The sequence below is a fragment of the Talpa occidentalis genome, unplaced genomic scaffold (assembly GCF_014898055.3).
Source record: "Talpa occidentalis isolate TD23 unplaced genomic scaffold, MPIMG_talOcc4v2.1 talOcc4.259, whole genome shotgun sequence".
NCBI lineage: Eukaryota > Metazoa > Chordata > Mammalia > Eulipotyphla > Talpidae > Talpa > Talpa occidentalis.
This window is the reverse complement of record NW_023602729.1, coordinates 12,877-37,484: the sequence shown is the minus strand read 5'-3', so window position 1 is coordinate 37,484 and position 24,608 is coordinate 12,877. Positions and strand designations below refer to the sequence as shown.

The 24,608-nt window shown below is 40.6% G+C and overlaps 1 protein-coding gene across 1 annotated transcript in view; it reads left to right on the top strand.

Annotated features, from left to right (window-relative positions):
- Nucleotides 1-1,097: 1,097 nt before the first annotated feature.
- The window catches only part of LOC119253991 (microtubule-associated serine/threonine-protein kinase 2-like), a gene marked incomplete at its 5' end in the record, with an annotated part of 36,308 nt that continues 12,797 nt past the window's right edge, over nt 1,098-24,608 (top strand). Inside the window, 8 exon segments of the mRNA XM_037521206.2 lie at nt 1,098-1,197; nt 7,925-8,000; nt 12,864-12,880; nt 12,883-12,941; nt 14,472-14,626; nt 16,431-16,506; nt 18,861-19,070; nt 23,814-23,915. Coding sequence (XP_037377103.2) covers nt 1,098-1,197; nt 7,925-8,000; nt 12,864-12,880; nt 12,883-12,941; nt 14,472-14,626; nt 16,431-16,506; nt 18,861-19,070; nt 23,814-23,915 — 795 coding nt within the window.

Here is a 24,608-nt window from a genome sequence, read left to right as displayed (position 1 = left end):
CCTAATGCTTTTAAAAAAGGACTGACTTTTTTGTTTTTGGTGCCTTTTTAAAACATTGAAGTAAACTTATAAATTATAAGATAGACTGATATTCAAATAAATTGACATAGACTTGAGTAGAAGTTGTCGAATAAAATGACTTCTCATCATGATTTAGTTTTCTACAAGAAAAAGTCCCATAGAATGGAAAGTTTACATCTTAGAAGTAATGCAGGCCTGTTCTTAAATTTATGGTGAAATGAGAATAGTACGTTTATTAGATATTTAAAATAAATTTCATGTTTTGGCAAAAACAAGTTTTTGATGAGTGAGAATTTTTGGTTTGCATTTTTTGCTTTCTAAATCAAATTTGTGATGGTTGTCTTCATTAGGTACCCTAACTGAATTGGTCAGTTCAATTTAAAAAGGTATACTGGGGGGGCCTCCCCGGTGGCACAGCAGATTGTGCGCAGTGCTGTGAAGCTGTCCACAGCCTCTGCAGCGCTTGTTCGATTCCCAGTGGGCCGGGGAGATTCCCACATGTTGCAGCAGACCTCTCCTGACTCACCCGCTGCTCCCCTCAGCAATGTATTTCGGTCCTTCTGCCTGTTCTGCTCCCATCTCTGTCTCTGGTGAATTCTCTCACCTCTCTGTGCCTCTGACCTGTACCCCAGCCCTTGTATAAATAAATAAGTCTTTTAAAAAAAAAAACCTGAAAAAAAAAAGAAAAGAGGTATACTGGGGCCTCCCTGGTGGCGCAAGGGGGTAAGCACTATGAAGCTATTGCTATCCACAGGCTCTGCAGAAACAGTTCAATCCCAGACGGCCAGGGAGCTACCCACATGGTGTAGCAGACCTCTCCTGTCTCGCCCGCTGCTCCTTCAGCAGTGTATTTCAGTCAGTCTACCTATTCTGTTCCCCACTCTGTCTCTGGTGACTCCTCTTACCCCACACACCTTTGGCCTGTACCCCAGTTCTTGTATGCATAAATAAATAAATCTTAAAAAAAAAAAGTATACTTCTCAGCCTGTGGAATGGTGTCACTGTTTTGTTCATAAGTAGCTATTCAGGTTCTCTGGACCCATGGTGTGCTCCTGTTATAACTGACATTATGTTTTCATTACAGTTGTCGGACAAGTAACCGCAAGAGCTTGATTGTGACCTCTAGCACATCACCTACACTGCCACGGCCTCACTCACCACTCCATGGTCATGCAGGTGAGTGCTTGAAAGTTAAGAAAGGTAGAATGAAAAAAATAGCCACAGATGCCTGTTTTCTCTCCCACCTCTCACTTTGTGTAGTTCAATACATTATTTTGTTACTTTACTATACTTAGCATATAGAGTTCAAGAACATGGTTTCCATAGAAAGCATGCACCAGTTATTTTGGGCCATGTGATAAGGTTTTCATTAATACTTTGTCCTACCATGTCCAAGGATCAGGGCTTACAGCGGTAGATTTCTGTCTCACTGGGACTTCTGCTAATTTTCCCTCTATTTGAACAGGAGTTGACAAAAATGAGAGGAATATTTGCTTCACATTGATAATGATTTCATATATTGGAACTGAAGCAAATTATCTCATGTATTCAGACTTAGCTCCATCTGGAATATGGATTCCTTCAACAATATAAGGACTGACTTACTTGACTCTGAGCGAGGAATATATAAAAATTATGACACAGAAGACCTCACTCGAGTTAGCCTCTTATTTTGGCTTAGATGCTTTTTGCATCACGGGACAACCATAGGAGGAAATTCAGGTTTGCTGAAACAGGGTTGCTGCGCTGCTATACTGTTCATTGCAACACCATTTATATGGAAGTTTCAAACCCAAGGTAGTGGAAATGGAGCAGGCTTGAAACCAATAGAAGCCAGAAGCTTTTTAGAGCTTGATGTCTGGGTTTGGTTAGCCATGGACCTTGGCCGTTGTTGAGTGATAAAAGAGTACCAAAATAGCATAACATTTTGGCATCAAGCCAAATTAGATTGTTCCATTCACCTGGGTTTTGTCTCCTGGTTCAAAGCTTACCGTCTTTGGAGGGAGAACGTGAGGGTGCATGTGTAGTAGTTGTCTGAGGGCCTGAGAGTCTGGTGATTCTGAAATTGACCTTTGTCCTTGAGAAAGGGTCTTACTTGACTTGGCTCAGACCGTCAGATCCTTGGCTCAGATCCATACGTACATGGCGCTTTTCCAAGCAGCAAGAAAACAGCAATAATGTTCACATTAGAGGACACCATGAAGGGCACAGGGTGACAAGGGAATTGAAGACATATCTGACTTTTAAAGCAAAATCTCACTTTGATATTTTGATAAAGTATAACATGTATTCGCCATTACTTAATACTTAGTAATACTAATGTTAAATACTTAGACCTAGTACAGTACTAAGTATATTTGTATACATACACACCTACAAAGGTATCTGCATTTGTAGTCTCATGCAAAATAGATTCATTGCTCTAAAAATACTCTATTCTACCTCTAATACTCTCTATTCCACCTGTTCATCGCTCTCTCCCCACAACCCCTGCAACCACTTATCTTTTCACTCTCTGTAGTTTTACCTTTTCCAGAATGTCATATCGTTGGAATCATGCAATATGTAGTCTTTTCAGAAAGGCTTCTTAAACTTAGTAGTATGCAGGACTTTCATGGCTTGATAACTCATTTCTTTTTAGTTCAGTTTTAGACAGCTGAATAATATTCCATTGTCTAGATGTATCAGTTTGTTTATCCACTCATGGGCTAAAGGCTCTTGGTTATGGCAATTATGAATAAAGATACATAAACCTTCATGTGTGGATTTTTGTGTGGACATAAGTTTCAGCTCATTTGTGTAAATACCAAGGAGCATGATTGCTGGACCATATGGTAAGAGATATTTAATTTTATAAGAAACTGCTAGTCTTCTTAAGCATTTTGCATTCCCTCCAGCAATGTATTAGTTCCTGCTGTTCTTCTTTCTCAGTAGCTTTTGGTATTGTCAGTGTTTTGGAATTTGGCCATTGTATTAGGTGTATAGTAGTATCTCAGTGTTTCAATTTGCCTATCCCTAATAACATGATGTTGAACATATTTTCATATGCTTATTTGCCATCCATATTACTTTCTTTGACTAGGTGATTATTTAGGTCTTTTAAAACAACCTTTTAGTCATATTGTTTGTTTCTTATTGTTGAATTTCACATGTTCTTTTATATTTCGGATAACATCCCTTTATCAGATATCGCTTATAAATATTTTCTCCTAGTCAGTAATTTGTTTTCTCATTCTCTTGACATTGTCTTTTACATAGCAAAAGTTATTAGTTGATCAAGCCCTTGAGGTCCTATCTAAAAAGTCATTGCTTTACCTAAGTTCATCAAAAATTCTCCTCTGTTAAAAAAAAGAATTCTCCTATGTTATCTTGTAGAAGTTTTATATATGTATTTAGGTTTATGACCCATATCTAGTTAATTTTTGTGAAGGGTGTAAGGTCCATCTAGAGTTCATTTTTTGGGTGTATGGTTGTTAAATTATTCTAATACTACTTGTTGGACATTGTCTTTTTTTGTTGTATTGTCTACTAACTTGTCAAAGATCAGATGACTGTATTTATGTGGGTCTATTTCAGGCTCTGTTCTGTTCCATTAACCTATTTGTCTATTCTTTCTCTGATACCACACTGTCTAGATTGCAGTAGCTTTATATAGTAAGTCTTAAAGTTGGATTGTTCTCCTTCAATGTTGAGTTGGATTTTCTGGGTCTTTTTTCTCTCCATATAAACTTTAGAATCAGTTTAATATCTACAAAACAATTTGCTAGGATTTTGAATGGGATTAAATTGAAGAACTGTCATCTTGACAATATTGAGTGTTATATTCATGAACATTGACTATGTCTCCATTGTTCTAGTTCCTCTTTGATATCTTTCCTCACAGTTTTATAGTTTTTCTCACTGATCTTACACATATTTTGTTAGATTTATACCTAAGCTTTTCATAATGTAAATGGCAGTGTTTTTAATTTCAAATTCCACCTGATCATTGCTGATATATAGTAAAGCACTGAACTTTGTACATAAACCTTATATCCTGCAACTCTGCTATTGTTGCTTATTCCAAGAGTTTTCTGTTATTGATTCTTTTAGATTTTCTACATTCATCATATCATCTGTAAACAAAGACAGTTTTATTTCTTCTCAATTTGTATACCTTTTATTCCCTGTCTTAGATGTTTTATTTTATTGCATTAACTAGGACTTTCCAGTATGATATTGAAAAAGCAGTGGTAAGAAGGGTAGGCCTTACCATTTTCCTAATCTTAGTGGGGAAAACTGTGTTTTTCATCAACTATGATGTTAACTTTAGGTTTTTTATGGGTGTTCTTTATCAAGTTGAGAAATTGCCCCAAATATGCTGAGAGTTTTATTATTAATGGACTTTAGATTTTGTCAGATGTGTTTTTGCACCTATTGATAAGATCATTTGAACATGCTTTTTTAAAACTTGTTGACATGATGGGATTATGGTACTTGCTATTCAGGTGTTGAATCAGCCTTGCATACCGGGGATAAATCTTGGTTATGGTGTATAATTCCTTTTACATGTTGTTGAATTTTATTTGCTTATATTTTGTCCAGGATTTTTACATTTAGGTTCATTAAAGACTTTGGTATATAGTATTCTTTTAGTGTCTTTGCCTGGTTTTGGTATTAGAATGATGATGGCCTCATAGGATGACACCCTTTGTCTTTCTCCTGAAAGAGATTGTGGAGTATGGGTATAATTTCTTCCTTAAATGTTTGGTTTAATTTGCCAGTGAGCCCATCTGGGCTCTGTTACTAAGGCAATCCTGAGAAAACAAGAGGGAAATGAAGGCATCACATTACCTGACTTTTATTTTTATTTTTATTTTTTATTTTTTTTAATTTTTTTTAGATTTATTTATTTTATACAAGAACCCCGGGGTACAGGCCAGATGCGCGGGAGGGTGAGAGGGTGCACCAGAGACAGAGCGGGGAACAGAACAGGCAGACTGATGAAATACACTGCTGAGGGGAGCAGCGGGCGAGACTGCTGCGCCATGTGGGACCCTCGTCAGCCAGCCGGGATCGAACCGGCGCTGCAGAGGCTGTAGACAGCTTCACAGCGCTGCGCTCAATGGCCTGCGCCACCAGGGGAGGCCCCTAAACTATACTTTTAAACAACAGTAATTAAAACAATATGGTATTGTGATTAAAATAGACATGTGAATCAGTGAAACAGAATTGAAAGCCCAGAAATATGTTTACATATATATATATATAAACACTAAATATATTATATATATATATATATATATATATATATACAAATGCTTAATTCATGAACATAGAAGGAGCATTTTTTAAACAAATGATACCAGAATAACTCAATGGTCATATGTAAAAAAACAAAGTTGGATCACTCTAACTCCATGTACAAAAATACATTCCAAGTGGATTAAAGAATTAGATACACTAAACCTGCTACAGTGAAACATAGAAGAAAACATTGCTGATAAGTTTCATAACATCAATGGTAAAGATATTTTTGGACATCTGGGGCAAGGGAAAGCAAAAATAAACAAATGGGATTACCTCAACTTAAATAGCTTTTATACAGGAAAAGAAAATATATGTAGATCAAAAAAGACATCTTACTGAATGGGAGAAAATGTTCACACGTTATACAATCAACAAGTGCTGAATACCCAAGATATACATAAAACTTACTCAACAATAAAATCCAATTAATAAAAAGGGAAGCAAATATGAACAGACAGTTCATGAAAGAGTATAACCAAAGGCCCAATAGATGCATTGGGAAATGTTTGTCATTTTAATAAGGAAGATGCAAGTCAAATAACCACAATGAGAATGACTCTCATGGAAGATACTCCTAACAGCAAGTGCTGCAGAGGGTGTGGAGAAAGAAGAACTCTTTTTATCAAGTTCATGCATGAATTAGGCCAAATTTTGCAGAGTCTTTATGGGCAGAGTCTTTACAAAACTTTCATCACTTTAGACACCAGCTGCCAGTGTGGGGATTCCCATGTCACCCATAATTCTCACCAACTGCATGTAAATTCAGAGGTTCTGCCTATCTCCTCAGGTTTAGTAATTTGCTAGAATGACTCATAGAACTCAGGAAAGCACTATACTTACAAGTACAGTTTTATTATAGCAAAATGGATACAAGTCAAAACTAGCTTCCCAAAAAAGAGCCTCATAGAGTGATGTCTGGAAGGGTCCTATGTGTGAAGCCGCCAGTATCTTCTTCTCCACACTAAATTTAGATGGATTACCTTCCTGGCACGTTGATGTGTAACAGAAAGCAGAATATCACTAACCAAGAAAGTTAGTAATTTTGGTTTTCAGAGTGTTTATTGGGATTATCTGAGCATGATTGGTTGACTCATTGGCTACGTGATTCCTTGTAGGTCCAGCTGATATCAGCTGGCTTAAAGCCCCACCCTCTAATAACTTGGTTGGTCTTTCTGGTGTAGTCAGTCCCTATCTTGCATCATCACATTCTCATAAACTGTCAGGCCCCACTATGAATAACAAGCAAACTCCTGTCACTTGGGAAATTCCAAGGATTTAGGAGTTTATTCCTGAGAACCAAAGATAGCTGCCGCCAAATTTTGTATGCAGCAACTCGGTGTAGAATTCTAGATTGGCAGGGTTTGTTTTTCTTTCTATAATTTAAAGATATAGCTCCAATGAAAAATTTGATGTGTAGTCTGTGTATCCTTGGTGTTACTGTGAGCACCTGGAAGATTCTTTGTGTTTATTCTATAACTCACACCTTTTCTTTGGAAGGCCAGTTATTGTTTGTAGGAATCCCCATGTCTAGGGATTTCTTTGAGACTTTTGCTGGGTTATTTTGGGAACCAACAAAGGACATCTAGTTTTACATGTTAAGGATCAAACTAACTGAAGGTACTTATTAATCTTTGAGGTGGCACTATCTAAAAAGAATGGAGTTTTTTTTTTAAGACCTTGATAATTTTGAGGAGGCCTTATCCTTTTAAGCCCTGGCTAAGGAAACTACTCCAGACCACTTTTCTCTTATCTTGGTGGACTATGTTAGTCAGAAGATGGGAAGAGATCATAGGAGGTAGCCCTAGCCACAGAGCATGGAAAACACAGCATCAGTTCTAGGTTGTGAGCAGCTCTACTGTATAAAGTGGTGCATTTCATGTAGTCAAGGAGATGAGTAGAAGCTGAAAATACCACTTCCACAATAGTTCACCCAAAGACAGTGCCTTTATATAATTGATACAAAGATGCTAAGTAGGATGGTGGGTGGTGCATTGTTTCAGGGATCAATACAGAAAGACATTAAGTCCTATTCTTGTTGTTTAGAGATAAGGGAAACAATTGGGCAGTTTCATGGCACATGGAAATGAATTTCCAAGAAAATGCCAGGGCATTCTTTGCAGATTTAGGGGTCTTGCTGTTTAGGAACATTGCTGTCCTAAGTCTCCACATGAGAATTGTTTCCCTTAAGTGCATGTGTTTCTGGATGCAGTGTGCAGAGAAAGATGTGCAAGAGACTTTTAGAACCAGGAGTACTTTTGCCCATTGAGAAATGTTTGCACATTTGGCTGTGCCATCTGCATAAAATGAGTTCCTCAAGATTTTGGAAAGTTGGGTAGTCAAATTGGAGCCTGGGGTATTTATAGGAGGGCAGGAAAATGGCAAATTGCTCCTTAATTTAGAATAGATGTCTGAGAAAAATAGGTTGTTACAGGAAACTTGGGAATAGGGGAGAAAACCTCCCAAAAATTCACAAAGAGAGAAACAAACCGATGATAGCCCTGAAAAAATAATCATATGTGCTAATTGCTGTTGTTAGTTGAAAATTTCTTCCCTGAGGTCATCTCAGATCTCCTCATAAATAAATCTCTTAAAAGGTTTCTTTTCCTATCTACAGGTAACAGTCCTTTGGACAGCCCACGAAATTTCTCTCCAAATGCACCTGCTCACTTTTCCTTTGTTCCTGCCCGTAGGTAAGCTGATAGAAAAACTTCTCTGTGGCTAATATGAATGGCAGTTAAATGTCAGCTTGCATGAATGGCAGTTAAATGTCAGCTTCTTGTTTAAGTCACTGCCCTTCCAAGTGTGTGACCTTGGGCTACTCTCCATCAAAATCCCTTCCCTGATTTCCTTATCCAGGTCATAATCATCTTGTTCTGCTTTCTAGATATCCTAGGTATTTGTGCACTTTCAAATGGGCAAGTAGATATTACAAGTGGATTTATTTTTATAATCCTAAGCACTAGTCCTTGGTATGTTCCAAAGCATATTCTCAACTGAAAACTATCCTAGGGTGATCAGTGAGAAAATGAGCTCTCCTCCCTGGAGAACCCATATTCTAACTCCTCTAAATCAGCTAATTCCAAGTAGCTAAAACAGACCTTATAGGCCTCGCTCCTTGACTCTGAGCTGAGGCCCTGAGGGCAGATAAAGAGACCATGAGTTTTCATTTATTTTCTCTTGAATTTAGAAAGAAGTGTATTTCAGAACCATGCTTATATTCCTTGCCCTGTTTTTTTTTTTTTTTAAGATTTTTTTTATTTATGATTACAAGAACTGGGGAACAGGCCAGAGGTGTGGGAGGTGAGAGAATCCACCAGAGACAGAGCGGGGAACGGAACAGACAGATAGACCGAAGTACACTGCTGAGGGGAGCAGCGGGCGAGTCAGGAGAGGTCTGCTGTGCCATGAGAGCTCCCTGGCTGGGGATCGAACTCATGTTGCAGAGACTGCGGACAGCTTCACAGCGCTGCACTCAACCCCTTGCGCCACCAGGAAAGCCCCTCCTTCTCCTATTTCAACTCTTTGGAAAGGATACAAATTTATCTCTTAAAAATTCTGACAGCTCAGCCCATTGCCAAGATATTACCTGTCCTCTGAAGAAGTGTTGAACTGATTGCGTTAAGTTAATCCAAACTACTTATGTAGGCGCCATGCACAAATGAATTACTTTTTAGAACGCTTAAAAAAAACTTTCTTGATAGTGGTAATGTTCTTTGATTTTATGTTTATTTTTATTTATAGTATTTTTTCTTGGTGAGAGTCAATCTCAGGCCTCCAGAAAAGTTATGGCTCCAGGTTTTGGAACTTGTAATGGCTGGAGAATCACATATACAGCTTGAGGCCAGAGCAGTATCTATACTTATACTACTTTTTAAAAAGAGATAATAGTAAAAGAGCAGATTCCTGGAAAAGAGCGTTAAGTCGATAATCAAACGAGAACCCAAAAGTAATCCACCCTCTTCCTCTCAAAGATTCTTTGTAGCTGAAAAGGACATGGGCAGGTTAGGAGAAATTTGATGGTAGACTTGGGTGCTCCCCTGACCCAATTGCCGTATGTAAACCAAATACCATCTGAGTTTGTCCTGTGGATTCCTCTCACCTATGTTATGTAACTAATTGAAGGTTACATTACAAAATACTACTTTCTTGAAACTTAAAGAATTAGTAGAGTTTGTATATTTTTCGGTTCCCTTCATGAGGAATATTCTTCGCTAATATCAGTTAACTCATTTTTTTCTTTTTTTTTAAAAAGATTTATTTATACAAGAATTGGGGTACAGGACAGAGGTGTGGGAAGGTGAGAGAATTCACCAGAGAAAGGGTGGGGAGCAGAACAGGCAGATGACTGAAAACACTCTCGAGGGGAGCAGCGGGCAAGACAGAAGAGGTCTGCTGTGCCATGTGGGTATCTCCCTGGCTGGCCGAGAATCAAACCCTCACTGCAGAGGCTGTGGACAGCTTCACAGTGCTGCAGTCAACCCGCTGTGCCATCAGAGAGGCCCAGATAACTCATTTTTTCATCTCATCTTATATGTCAACTCCTAGGAGAGGCCTTCCCTAAACATACAATCTGTTCATCATTCTCTATCAAATCATCCAGTTTTGTGCTTTTTATTTATTTTTTTAAAGATTTATTTTTATCTATATATTTGTTTGTTTGTTTATACATGCACTGGGCACAGTCAGAAGCGCGTGAGGGCGAGAGAATTCACCAGAGCCAGAGCAGGGAGCAGAGCAGGCAGAAGGACCGAAGTACACCGCTGAGGGGAGCAGCGGGTGGCAGGAGAGGTCTATGCGCCATGCAGGACCCTCCTCCAGTGGCCGGGGAGCAGCCGGGGATCGAACCGGCGCTGCAGAGGCTGCAGGTAGCCTCGCAACCCAGCGCTTAACCGCTGCGCCACCGGGGAGGCCCAGTTTTGTGCTTTTTAATACCTGCTATTTTCTTCCTTGCTTGTTTCTGTCTTCTCCATCTGGAGTCAAAGCACATTTAACAGATATTTCAGTGTGCTGGAAACTGTGTCTTCTGGTCTATTATAAGTACTCTATTAGTACTTGTTGATTGAATGAGGGTGGAGAAAAATAATAAATAAGCAAACAGACATATTTATAAATGGTGATTAAGCACCACAAAGGGAAAGAACATGATGCTGCATGAAGGAATAGGAAGACACTGCAGCTGGTGAAAATACTCTGGTGCTCATGTAACGTGTCTCTGAAGAACTGACTTTTAAGCTAAGACCTGAAGAATAAGAAGGAGCCAGCCATGTTGGGAGTGTGGACATAAGTGTGTAGACCATGCCAGGCAGAGGGAATATAGCATGTTACATTGGTGCCCTTGTCTCTGCTTCATCCCCTTCTTTTAGGGACTATGACCAGCTATGGGGCTTTTAGAATCTGGTTATTACCACTGACCTCCAAATAGATCGGTGCTGGGAACATCGAACCATGGGCTGTCACTTTACAGGACAGTAGAAAAGAGAACTTCAACCCTGCCAAATAGGGTACTCAGGAATTGTGTTTCTGAGGTTATTGAGGTCAGCCTTGAATCTTATTATGATCATATTAGTTTGGAATAGCACACAAAAAAGAGATTTAATGCAACGCTAAAGATCCATTAAGCCCACAATTTTACTTAAAACTTCCACACATTCTTAAAAAGGTTTTCCTTGGCCAAGTTGGACCAAATGCCAGGGGACAAACAGATCAGGAATCAGAGTTATTCTTCTGATTCCCTTTGTTTCTCACTGTAATGTACATCTTTTCACTACAGCCATGGCCACAGAGCAGACAGGTAAACGTGGATGTAATAGGAAGAGGGCTGGGAAACTTCTGTGCATGGCCAGGTGATATGTTTTGTGATTTTTGTGCTTGGTGAAAAGTGATTGTGATGAGTCTTCTGACTGTGGGTATAAACATTTGGCCTTTCATGTCTAGGAAAGAGGCCCTGAGGGAGCCCCCTCTACCTGCTGGAACCAAGGCTCAGAGCTCATATGACTGGAAGCAGGAATTGCTGAATAGTTCCAAGCTCCTTAGCCTAGAGACAAGTCACCCTCATTCCCACAACTGTATTCAATTGCCCAGTGAGATGATGAGGTAGAGGAAATTAAGACATTCTATTGCGGCACTGTTTTCTGACTCTGGTGGCCCCTGTATTTTGGCTTTCAGAGAAATAACTGCCATATAATCGATTTCCATTTTTATCTAAAAGAGCAAAAACCACCAGTGGAAAAATGTGTTTGACAAGGATTTGTGAAATCTATCCCTCAGTTAGACTGGTCTCATTTTGTTGAGTTCTGGTTTCCTGGAACTAACTTGCTTTCAGATGTGGTGTCCTGACCTAGCGAAAAGAGAAAATCACATCCAGGTATCCTCGATGTTTCTTTGCTTCAGAGACTAGATTCCAGCAGGGATATTTACATGTATTGGATGGCTAGGTGGCATGAAGTTTGAGTTCTTTGCATGTGGCATGGAACCCTGGGCAGCCCCCTTACCAAATATAGTAAGGACAGCTGGAAGGTATGGGTTGGGGGTGGATAGGAATGCTTCAAAAGAAGTCTTAGCAAGATTAGTTCTTCTTTTTTCTTGTATCTCTTCCTGCCTTTCCCCAATACCTTAAATTCTGAAACCTGGAACAAATAATCCAGATATCTGAGATTTCTCTGAAAATTGAGAGTATTGAACTTACCTTCTAAAGGATACCCCATTGCTGATGTTCTAAAGTTCTGTGAGTAACAGCAAAGAAATTTTCCTCCAACTTCAACCAGAGTAGGCTATACCCCCAAGCCCAATGATTTAGAGCATTTCCCACAGTCCAAGAAAGAATCACTTGTCCACTTATAAAAGCTTCAGATCAGATATCTGCTTGATATTTTCTCCTCTACAGCAAAGTAAATAACTGTAGTTCTCTATGATGAGAACTTTAGCGTGAACCCTCTCAAAAACAGCAGGATGCCTGTCCCCAAATCCCATATATAGCCATGGCTAAGCCACTTCACTCTTTCATAAGATTACTGTCACTCAGGCAAACATCCTCAGAGGTCTTAATGGATCCTAGGTATCCTTTAATTATTTGCCATTGATTGATTCATACCCACCCTCAGATGGTGGTCTACTATTTGGTTGTCAACCTGGCGGCCTGGGGAAGACCAAAGAACCCTTCACCTGGAGCCTTCAAAAAAGGAAATAACTTCATTTCACAGGCAGTTTTCTCCTTGTGATAATGCCCTTCAAATATGTGTCATTGCTTGTTTGAATAAATGTGTTTGGGAACACAAAGATTTTTATTACAAAACTCTGCAATATTGTATAACAGAAGTTCTTATTCAAACTTGTGGACTCCTTTATAGTCAGAGACAGCTGTCTTTCAGTAGAGAAAACACAAAAGGTCCAGTTTAGGAGAGATGTGAAAGCACGTACTGGAACAAGCAGTGATGACTTGAGTCAAGGAAGAGCCTGCCAGTAAACCAACTGCTCCACACAAAGGAAAAAGGAATTAGATGCTAGGCTCAAGGTGGGGAACAGTAGAAATTGCCTAATACTCTTCTCTTATATAGGACTGATGGACGGCGCTGGTCTTGGCCTCTTTGCCTTCTTCGGGCTATGGAACCAACACTCCTAGCTCTACTGTTTCAGTAAGTAGCCACATCTGTGACTCCCTCCATCACCCTACAGAAGTAGTTCGCTATGAGTTCTTGGCCCTTACCATGTTACAAAGTGGCTCTCTATTTTTCCTCCAGAACTAGTAAACTCGGGTTGCTTGAGGATGAGTCTGAATGGGGCAGAGGGCTGTGGGCCCTTAACAGCCATAGTCTCTAACATTAAACAATTGGAAAGAATAAAGTGACATGCATTCTGGGTGTCCATTAGTCTTCGGGGAGTCAGAAGAGGGTTTGGGGATGAACTTTTGCTTTGCCAATGAGGCTAGGTATGGATGTTCCTAACCACAGTCCCCCTACTCCCCTCACCTTGTTTCTAGAACTATAACCAAGAGCAGATAATGCTCCCATGTCCCAGAGACTTAGTAGATCTTCCTCACTTCACCTTTTTAAGAAAGAAGGGTAAAATGATTGTAATTTGACATCCAAATTTGATGTATATCAGCAAAGGAGATGGACCTATCTTTAAAATATTTAATTAGATTTCTTTTAGAAAAGGTTTTAGCCTAAAATACAATAGATGTCTTAATTGCTACTTCGTACATTTGACCCTAAAATGAATCTTCCTGTCAAGCGATTCTTAATTGAAGCCGGGTTGACAGGTTGGCAAACTTATTCTGTAAAGCTCCCATTTGTAAGTATTTTAGGCTCTGTAGGCCATGTAAAATGAGGCCATAGATCAGATGACTCATTCCACATGTCTTCCACCATTCTCCAGATCTTCTCAGCTCAGTTTGTCTATAGTCATGAATCCCAGGTAGGTAAAAGGAGCATATTCCCTCCCTTGGCCCTAGATATTACTCTTAAATTAATCTATAGATCTCATTAGTCTTTTGGCAGCTGTTAAACTTCAAATTGTTCCCTGGTAAATACCCCATTCCCCATAATCCTTTACTGAAACAGGTACTTTTATTAAACACACATACATATACTCCTGTTCAGTAAATTTAATAGACTAAACAAATTACTCCAGTTTATTTCATTTGGATACTTTAAAACATACCACCTTTTGGATTCTAACCAAACGTCTTGTACAATGCACAGAGTTGGGAGCTGGCCACGCTGCACAGACCAATTGACAGGGATGGCTCATGGCCTTCTAAATGTTGGGATACCCCAGCCTGGCCTGTGCTGTTGTTTGTGGTGTGAGCAGTAAGTGGCAGGCAGCAGCTTGTTAAGGCTGCTGAGCCCAGGATTTGGTATTGACTGGAGCCATGTCAGTGAACATGGATGACCTGCAGCACCAGATCATGATCACCTCGTTTGTGTTCACCACAGACTCATGAAGACTCTTGAATCTTGACTTCCTTAGGACTGAAAAACACTAAGGGGGTCGATGTGAATGCAGTCAAGCACAGTGAGGGTTGAAGGGAGCAAGGGAGAGATACCTGCTTTGTGTTGACTTTGGATTCACCTAACTGGGAAGTCCTGGCCATTTCAGTTCTCCATTCCTGGAATGCCCCAGACTGGTCTTTAAGGCTATTTTTAAAATGTTTTTCCTTCTAGTCTTCGTGCTCCTCACAGGAAAAGCTACACCAGTTGCCTTTCCAGCCTACAGCCGATGAGCTGCATTTTTTGACCGAGCATTTCAGCACAGAGAGTGTACCAGATGAGGAGGGCCGGCAGTCTCCAGCCATGCGGCCCCGCTCCCGCAGCCTCAGGTAAGGGGTACACCCTGCCCATTGTCACAGTACATGTGGAACTCAGTTTATTTGCATAGGATCAGAAACTGTAAACATCCTATAAAGGGCAAGATAGTAATTAGGTTTTGTGGCAGCTCCATACTGCTATTTTAGTGTGTGAACACACCCACAGACTTTATATAAGCTTTATTTATAAAATCAGGCAGTGGGACACATTTGGTCTATGGGCTATTAGTAGCCAACCCCTGGCATAGTACATTGGCGCAACTTGCATGAATCTGGTCTAACTAAGCTCAAGCCCTTTTTGCCGTCACATACAGATCAATTTACTAGCCCAAGAGGCACCTGAAGATGCTGTCTAGTTGGTGCTCTCTTTTTTCTTTGAAAGTTGTTGGCAATAGTTATATACTTTAGACTCCATTCAGTAAAAACACAGTAATACTGTCAATTCTGATGGTTACCTACCTGCAGAACCCAGAGACCAAGAGTATATGAACTCAGGCAGCTAAAAATGTTGTTGTGAAGACATTTGTGACCCACTTGGGAAAGAAGCCCATTAAAGAGGCAAAATTAAATACCCATCTGAATCTCATTTCCCTGAATCACATGTGCTCATCTAACCAAACAAACCTTAATAGCTGATTTAACTGTGAATTCCCTTAATAATTTGGCTCTTCTCTTTGACATTATGGTTAAATATGTGCCAAAATCCCAGGTTAAGATAGGGTAGAGATTAAAATGAGCATGGTTTTAATGTCTGAGCTCAATTTTCCAGGATTCCTGGAAAATAATGAATGTTCAGGGTTGGATTCCAGAGGAGCAGTGCTTCCCAGGAAGAATCCCCTTAGGTAATATTGGCACTGCAAGCATAAGGCATCAGGAGTGAGCTGAGCCAGACCTCAAAAGACTGGTACAGGTTTACCCAGTGATGAAGATGATTACTAGGAATGCAGTGTAAAGGATTAAAAATATAAATGAGAGTAGAGTGTGGATCCCCATTGTCTACCTGTATCGCAACCCCCTCAGATTAAAGGGTACCTTCTAGGCCATTTGTAGTTGCAAATTGTAATCCCTGCTGTATTACTCTTTAATATTTGGTAAAATGCACTGAATCAGCAGGCAGACCACAGCCCACTTCAGGGAGGAAGGGTAGAGAGGAATAGTTCTGAACCTCCCTCAGCTGGGATCACATGTCAGGGGTACCAAACTGGGTAGGACCCAAATATTCATTCACTTGTGTGGCTCAAACTTTGAAATCCTTTATAGGGATGTAACCATACATGGGCTAAGGGGAAGAATTGACCCAAGGTTATAACTTACTGCAAGCTGAATTGACCTCATTCGTCCCCTAATCAGAAGACAAGTTAACCCCATTGACTACAGCTTGTTTAGAAAAAGGTGTCTTCCTTTGGTGGTGGTTTGATTTAATTTAATTCCTAACACATGTTGGGTTGTACTCAATCCCACTGGCCAAAGTGAAGTAGACCCAGAGAGTCATGTTTTGGGGGAGGTCATCCTAGGAAAGGCACCAGTGGGCTTGAGTGTTGATATATTTTTCAGGCCTTCTAAGGCCTTGGCAGGGGTCTTCTTGAAAGCCAGACTTCTTACAGAAAGGTAGCCTAACTTCAGGTAAAATCATTTTGAGCAGAACAGGTGTGCTAGCAACTTTAGGAATAAGAAAGACTCTAGAACTCAGCACTTGTTAAGTGGGAGTGTGTGGGGTACAATAGACAATGGGAGGGCAGGGGCTCTTGGGATGGCCATTTTTTTCTCCTCTGTAGTTCCATAGCACTGAAGTAACAGTTCTTTCTTTCTTATTTAGTCCTGGACGGTCCCCAGTTTCCTTTGACAGTGAAATAATAATGATGAATCATGTATACAAAGAAAGATTCCCTAAGGTAAGGATCTATTTTAAAGGAAGCTGGTAATGCCCTGATAATGACTACCTACAGCCAGCCCCAAGACAGAAGAGGTGGAAAGATGCAGTGAAGGGATTGAATTCTGTCTCTAGAGGTAATCAAGAACAGAACGGCATCCACGAGGAAGAGGGCTCAAGCACAGGGGCTTCCAGACTATTTGAGAGGAAGGCAGATGGTGGGTTTGAGACTTGTCCTTTCAAAGCCTCTATTCAACTCCCTATGGGAGAACCATCTAGAGGGAAATAACAGAAAGATGTTCTCTCCCCCATATGGTAATGGGAAGGAAAGAATTAGAGACCATGTTTCTAACCATGTACATCAGGATCTGCAAGCCAGGGTCTGCCAGAATAGGTTGCCTTCTGAGAGTACCTTTGTCCAATGCAGATTCTTAAGTAGTACCTCATTGCTGGAAACCAGAGAGTGCAAAGACAGGGCTATGTTAGATTGGCAGGTAATATGCGAGAGGCAACGGTAAGTTGAGAGAGGTCTCAGAGTTGTTTACTTACATTTGGATATGTGTTTTTAGGAATATGATGAGAGAGAATGGTAGGTTACTATCCTGAGATAGCTGAGAAAGTTTTCATAACTGCAGTTTGGCTATGACTCTGTTTGTATGTGAAACTAGCACCTTATTTGCATTTGTTTTGAACACCACACCCCTGTACACTCTGACTAGGCCTTTTAATGATAGGTCCTATTCCTGCAGAACATAGCAGCTCTGTCTGAGAACTAGAGGACTGACTGACATAGGCATAATCAAGCATGAAGTTCTCAAGCATTTCTTCATCCTCTACCCAGACCTCCCTTAGGCTACCTGTTTATCTAGAGTATGTGGTTTGTAGCCCCCTGCTCCTCTGGGAGTATACTTTCTCTAGACTCAGGTACAATCTCCTAGACACACCTGGGTGGCTTAGGAAATGGTGTGAAGCTCTTGTCTTCCCTCTTGACATACACAGTGAGGCAAGCAGTAAGGAAGAGCATAGACTCTGGAACCATACAGTCTGGGTTCAAAACTGCTTCTGCCATTTACTAGCTATATGACCCTGGACAGATTATTTAACTTCTCTAAGCTTCATTTGCCTTATTTGTAATTTCGGATAATGAGAGGGAGTTTGTAAAGATTAATAAACATTAAGCTTTCTAACTGTGCTCAGAACATAGTAAATAGGCAGTTAGTATTGCCCATTATTTCTCTGCTTAACCTGTTCTATGCTTTCTGGCCTTGAAGTGAACATTAGAGAATAAGAGTGAGGAGTGAGGAGAGACAGAATAAACAGCTAAGAAAGTCTTTTGCTATGCTTTGTCCTTTATAAAGAAATTTATTATTCTGTACATGTTTCCTCCTCTTCCTTATATATTTGTCATCTTATTGTCACTCTAGCATTGCATGGTTGTTTTATATGCATGTCACCAAGTTATCCATGTAAAGTGAACTGTTAAAATGTATTGATTCCTTCCCATCCCTCTTCTCTCTCTCTTCTCTCTTCCTGCACACACATTCCATAGGTGTGTATGTATGTATATACCACACATACTTCTGCCTAAACTCACCCTGGGAATCAGAAATTGCCACCAGATAGTAAACAAATGAAGCCCAAGTCCTACATAGGCAGTAGGAACTTGTTTACTGGTGTGTGTTTGGGCTTCAATAAGCTTCTAAGCCAGAACCCTATTCTGCTTTGCTAGGGATCCAGGTAGGCTCACACCTCCAATAAACATTTTCTGAATAACCACTTAGCTCAGTTGGTTCCTAAGGTCAAGTAAGAGAATCCTGAGATAAATCAAGCTCTATCTGACTTGAAATTCCCAGTCCAAAATTTCTAGTCCAGAGAAAGGCTTAGAAACCAGCTGCATCCATATACTAAGTTTATACAGTTGGGAGGTCCACTGAAAGCTCAGAGGAAAGGAAACACTAGTTTGCCTGGAAGAATCAAAGACTTCCTATAGGATACATGCTGCCTAAACTGAGATTAGGAGGTGTAATAGGAGATTGCCAGGCAGGCCTGGCAGGGTGAAAAAGCCTCACACAGAGAATAACATAATCAAGCATGGAACAACATAATAAGGAAGAGGAAACAGCAAACAATTCTGTGTCCTTAGAGCAAAAGTACACGCCCTTTAAGAGGTGGGAAAGATAGACATGACCAGAAGATAGGGGACCTTGATTATAATGTTTTGGTTTGATTTAAAGGTGATCTTTTCAGGTCTTCAGTTACCAGGTTTTGCAAATGGAACATCAGGAAACCAGGATCACAGAGCCTTTTTCCTTCATGCTTAGCTCCAACTGAGGTGGAACTAGAAGGAAGTATAACTTTTTCTGTTTTTATTACCAGGCCACTGCACAAATGGAAGAGCGTCTAGCAGAATTCATTTCCTCCAACACTCCAGATAGTGTGTTGCCTTTGGCAGATGGAGCCTTGAGCTTTATTCAACATCAGGTGATTGAGATGGCCCGAGATTGCCTGGATAAATCTCGGAGTGGCCTCATTACATCACATTATTTCTACGAACTTCAAGAGAATTTAGAGAAACTTCTGCAAGATGTAAGTGTCCGTATGCTGGGACTCTGGTGAATTCTCTACATAGTTAGTGGATTATTAATCCTAAGATTGGAGTAAGGCATTAGTGGTGATCCCAGTCTTCTCAGCCTGCTCACCACCACAGGTCTCCTTACCAATGTGCAGGGCCCACCCCCAAGTATGGTGCTGATGCATGGGGTTCCTCCTCTTCTGCATTACTAAGAGAAGCCTACTTGATATCAAAAGAACTCAATTCTGTAATCCTTTTTCTAAATCCAATCCAAGTATGTATTACTCTGCCAGAGACTCCAAGAGCGGTAGTATTCATAAGTCTTTGACTGGGATATTTATAAACGAAAGCCAAAAAAGTGGACCCAGTGACTGTAGTTGCCTCTCTTCCAATAGAAATTATGGTGTAATATCATTTCTCCTTAGCCAAGAGAAAGCAGGCTGAGACTTGCCCTATGGGTTCATCTGTTAGATACATGATCCTATCCAGTATGAAAAGTCTCTGACAGGCTTGACAGGTAAAGTTATCCAGCTGCAGTCAAGATCAAATCATACACTGAGTTCCTAGTCACTGAATCATGCTCTGGTGTTTGATTGTCTATGAATCTCCAGTAAGCCATCAATAACGTTTTTGGGCAAGGAGCTCTATCTTCCTCACTAGGACTCAGTCCAGAACCCTTTATTCACTTTCAGACCTATGACCTTGCTCTGGTGTAGCACCAGATGAGCTGAGAGCCTGGGGCTACTGATCAAATAGAACTTTATTATGTTAGTCTGGAAATCATGAACAGGGAATATTTTTTTTTTAATTTAGGGAACTGTTGAATGTAAAAAATGGTTCTAGATTATTACTGTGAAATATTGGAAGATTTCTTATATATAATAGGCAGCAGATGGTTCTTGTCCCCTAGAAGGCAAACTAGCCCAGTGGACGAGAGTATAGTGAGAAAGGTTTTAATAGGTGAAAAAGTACTTCCTTCTACAAATTTTTTTTTCTAATTTCAGAATGCTTAAATTCAGACATTGCAGAAATAGAAGCTGAGAAAGCTAAAGTCCCATGAAAATCACTAGCAGCCATGTCTTTCTGTTCAAGAATAACTTTCTAACAGTTCTCCAACAATGAGTAGGAATAAGGGGTCACAGCATCAGGTCTATAAAGTTTCACTTAGGGGGTATCCCTGGTGGCGCAGGCAGTTGAGGGCAGTGCTGTGACACTGTCTGCAGCCTCTGCAGCTCAGGTGCGATCCTGGCCAGCCAGGGAGATACCCACATGGTATGGCAGACCTCTCCTGTCTCACCCACTGCTCCCCTCAGCAGTGTATTTCTTCAGTCTGCTTGTTCTGTTTCCTGCTCTGTCTTTGGTGAATCCTCTCACCCTCCCACACATCTGACCTATACCCCGGTTCTTGTATGCATAAATAAGTAAATCTTTAAAAAAATAAATAGGGTGGGCCTCCCCGGTGGTGCAGCGGTTGAGTGCTGGGTTGCGAAGCTGCCCGCAGCCTCTGCAGCGCTGATTCGATCCCTGGCCGCCAGGCTAGGGTCCCACATGGCGTGCAAACCTCTTCTGCTGCTTGCTGCTCCCCTCAGCAGTGTGCTTCGTCAGTCTGCCTGCTCTGCTCTCCCCTCTGGCTCTGGTGACTTCTCTCATCCTCCCGCGCTTCTGACTACCCAGTGCTTGTATAAATAAATAAATCTTTAAATAAATAAATAAATAAATAAATAAATAGGGCCTCCCCAGTGGCACAGCAGGTTGAGCGCAGCACTGTGAAGCTGTCTGCAGCCTCCACAGCACAGGTTCGATTCCCAGCCGGCCAGGGAGATTCCCACATGGCATGACAGACCTCTCCTGTCGCGCCCCTGCTCCCCTCAGCAGTGTATTTCAGTCTTCTGCCTGTTCTCCTCCCTGCTTGTCTCTCGTGAATCCTCTTACCCTCCCGTGCCTCCGGCCTGTACCCCAGCTCTTATGTAAAAAAATAAATAAATCTTAAAAAAAATAATAAAAATAAAGTTCTACTTAGGGTAACTTCCAAATTTGCTTGTACATCTAAAATTAATCTTCTAAAATGCTAAAGTTGGGCCTCCCTGGTGGCATAAGGGGTTAGGACGCAACCTATGAAGCTATCTGCCTCTGCAGCACAAGTTCCATCCCTGGCCAGGGAGCTACCCACATGGCGCAGCAGACCTCTCCTGGCTCACCCACTGCTCCCCTCAATGGTGTATTTCAGTCAGCCTGCCTGTTCTGTTCCCCATTCTGTCTCTGGTGAATCCTCTCCCCCCCCATACCTCCGGCCTGTACCCCAGTTCTTGTATGCATAAATAAATCTTTAAAAAAGAACTATTAAAATAAAAATAAAATGCTAAAGTCAGGGCCTTTCCCAAAACCTTCAGGCATTTGACCAGACTCATTGTCCCTGGGAGTAGGTCGTTTGGTGCTATAGGAAGTGTACTGGATATGTAGCCAATGCATTCATCTTTTTCCTAATTCCTTGGGCCCCGGCAGTACAGTGAGAAAAACATATTCAGTGCAGGTTCTAACTCATTCAGAGCACTTTCTAACTCAAGAAACTTGCTATTTCCTGGGTCTACAGACCCAAAAACATATCTTTAATTACAACTGTTTTTTATTGAAGTATATGCTGTGTGCCAAACACCACACTGAGTATCCTGTATGAGTTATCTCTTTTGTTTGCTATAGTAAGTATGATTGATGAACACTAAGTAGAGGTGAGTTCTGAGACAAAGGAGGATGTGCAGACTGCATGGAGAGTTTGGGAAAAGTTGAGTTTTGATAAGTAGGTAGAAGTTCACTAGACCTAGGAGCCAGTATAAACAGTCTCTCTAAGTATGTGTAAAGGAAATCTTTCACCCCAGGAATTGCAGATAAAGTAGATGGCAAGATGAGAGTGAAGCTACCTGCAGGAGAAAGTTGGTAGATAAATTTGAAAAGTTAGAAATTTGGAAGTGGTTTTAATTATTTTAATTCAGTCTTCACAATAGCACTATAGAAAGATACTATTATTATTCCCTAAATCTGTAGATGAAGCCTAAAGAGGCTTAGTCCAAAGAAACTCTTAAGTAGCAGTGCTAGAACTCAAGCACAGGTTTGTCTTTTTCCACAAAATAAGATCATACATTTACGAACACTTAGTCAACCATCATTGATTGACATCTGCTGTGTAAGAGGCACTGTGCTAGACTTAACATGTGAAGGAAAAAAAAAGACACAGCCTCATCACTCACAAGACCCTACAGTGTAGCTATAGAAGACAGCCAACTAATTGAAAAGTGATATGATAGTACCATATGGCATTAGCAGACTCCAGGAGACATAGAAAAGGGAGGAGTTACTTCTTGTTCATGTGCACATGCATAAGAGCATGAAGCAAGGAATGTCGATGAGGCTTCACAGAGTTGATATTTGGGCCAAGTTTAAAAAAAATAAATAAGATTTCACCATATTTTCCATTCTCTCTCTTCATTTCATAACCAGTTTTTTAAATGGTCCTCGTGCTGTTTTTCTTTCAACCTATTCTCTATTTAGTCTTCTGCATTCTATTTTCCTTTCTCACTGTTTCACCGAAACTATTTCAGGCAAAAGTCACCAAGTAACTAATTGGCTAATTGTCAAATCCTATGAGCTCTTTCATTACTCACGTTTCTTCCCCCTTTTACACAACTTTATACAGTGAGTACTTCTCCTTGCATCCCACCCCCAACCTCCAGTTGTCATGACACTTTTATCTCCATCGTGATGCCTTTCCACATGTGCCTTCTCTGCCCATCCCTCAAATGCTGGAGTTCCAAGGTGGACCATCCTGAGGGTCTGTTCTGCTCTTTCTCTTCACACTCTTCCTTGTCAACCTCATCTGCTCCCTGATTTCATACCTACACTGATGACTCCCTCCCACCCATGTCTGCTGAGTTCCAGATCATTGTTCCCAGCTGCTTATTGGGCCCCTCCACTTTGACTTCCCCCGATTGGTTAGTATTTTTGGTTCAAGTAATAGAAAGCCAACTCAGAATAGTTTGATCAGGAAAGGAAAACTAATTATAAAGAGACAAAGAATTGAAGACAGGAATACCAGCAACCCTTGAAAAGGACCAAGGGCAAAGCCCAGAAAGTATTCACCCTCCTCCTGTGATTTCAGTTTTTCTCTACCCTTTGGTGGATATCACCATCCCTTTTCACTAAAGAGTAGATTATACAGTTTTGCAACGCTGACATTAACAGTTGTCTTTCCACCCATTTTCAAATCCCTAAGAAAGTAACCCACTGGTCATCTATTGGAGATAGGAAAGATGCACCCACACAATACAAATGTGACTTCTCTAAATCAGAGCAGTTTCTATGAAAAAGAGAAATTTTCTTCTTGGGCTGAACAAATACCCAAGAAAGAATCTAGTGAAGGTACCTGAAATTCTACATGTCGAAAACAATTTTTCTATCTTCCTGCCTTTTCTCTTTAGAGCAATGTAATATTTTCCTTACTTATTCTCAAACTGTTTATCTTCTTGTATTTCCTGTTTCATTTTGGAGTTTACTGAAATGTCCTTAAAACTGACATTGCATTTAACCTTCTATATTCACTTCTTTCACACCTCAAGCCTACTCAGTCAACTACCTCTGAAATGGTCCATCTGTCCATTCCTCGCCATACTTACTGCCTTGACTTTGCCTTTTTCATCTGAATTATTGCAATAGCTCAACCACAATGGGCTATAGGATTACTTAACTAACCTTTGTCTTCTCTATAGGCTCATGAGCGTTCAGAGAGCTCAGAAGTGGCTTTTGTGATGCAGCTGGTGAAAAAGTTGATGATTGTCATTGCCCGCCCAGCTCGTCTCCTGGAATGCCTGGTGAGTGGACCCTGGGACAGTGAAGGGATTGGAAGAGTGAGAGTAGAAGCTGGAAAGGAAGTAGCATACAAACAGCAAAGCTACTTCCATTTCTGCTGCTAATGTACTTATTTAAATAGAATATGAAAGCACTGGGGAACCAAAGGAGTTCCTGTGAGGAAAAACGAATGGTCCTGAGGGGACGCCTTCATTTAATCATTTAGCAACACTTTCCTGAGTACCTACTTTATGCTAAACACTGGATATACAACAGGAATAAAACTGTCCCTGGTCCTAAGAAGCTTCCTCTATAGTGGAATTAGATTTGGTTTGGTGTGAATAATATGTGTGATATTGCAAGAAATATGATGGTTGAGTTAAGTACAAGGTATAACAGGAACTTGAAGGAAGGGCTCTTTTACTCCTTGAAAACTCCCCAGAGGACATAAGGCTCATTGGTGCTTTGAGGCATAATTATGAGTTTGCCAGGTATGGGGCATAAAAAGGGGCATTTGAGAGAGTACAGAGTGCTTTTGAGAAATTGATGAGGGATAAACCTGGAAAATACACTATGACAAAATAAGGAGGAAGGATTAGGGTCAAAATAAGGGGCGGTGCAATTGTATGGGGAATATAACCAAAATGAAAATGCATACATTGTGTAAAAATGAAAAATGATGTAAGAATTATATAAAATAAATTATTAAAAAATTT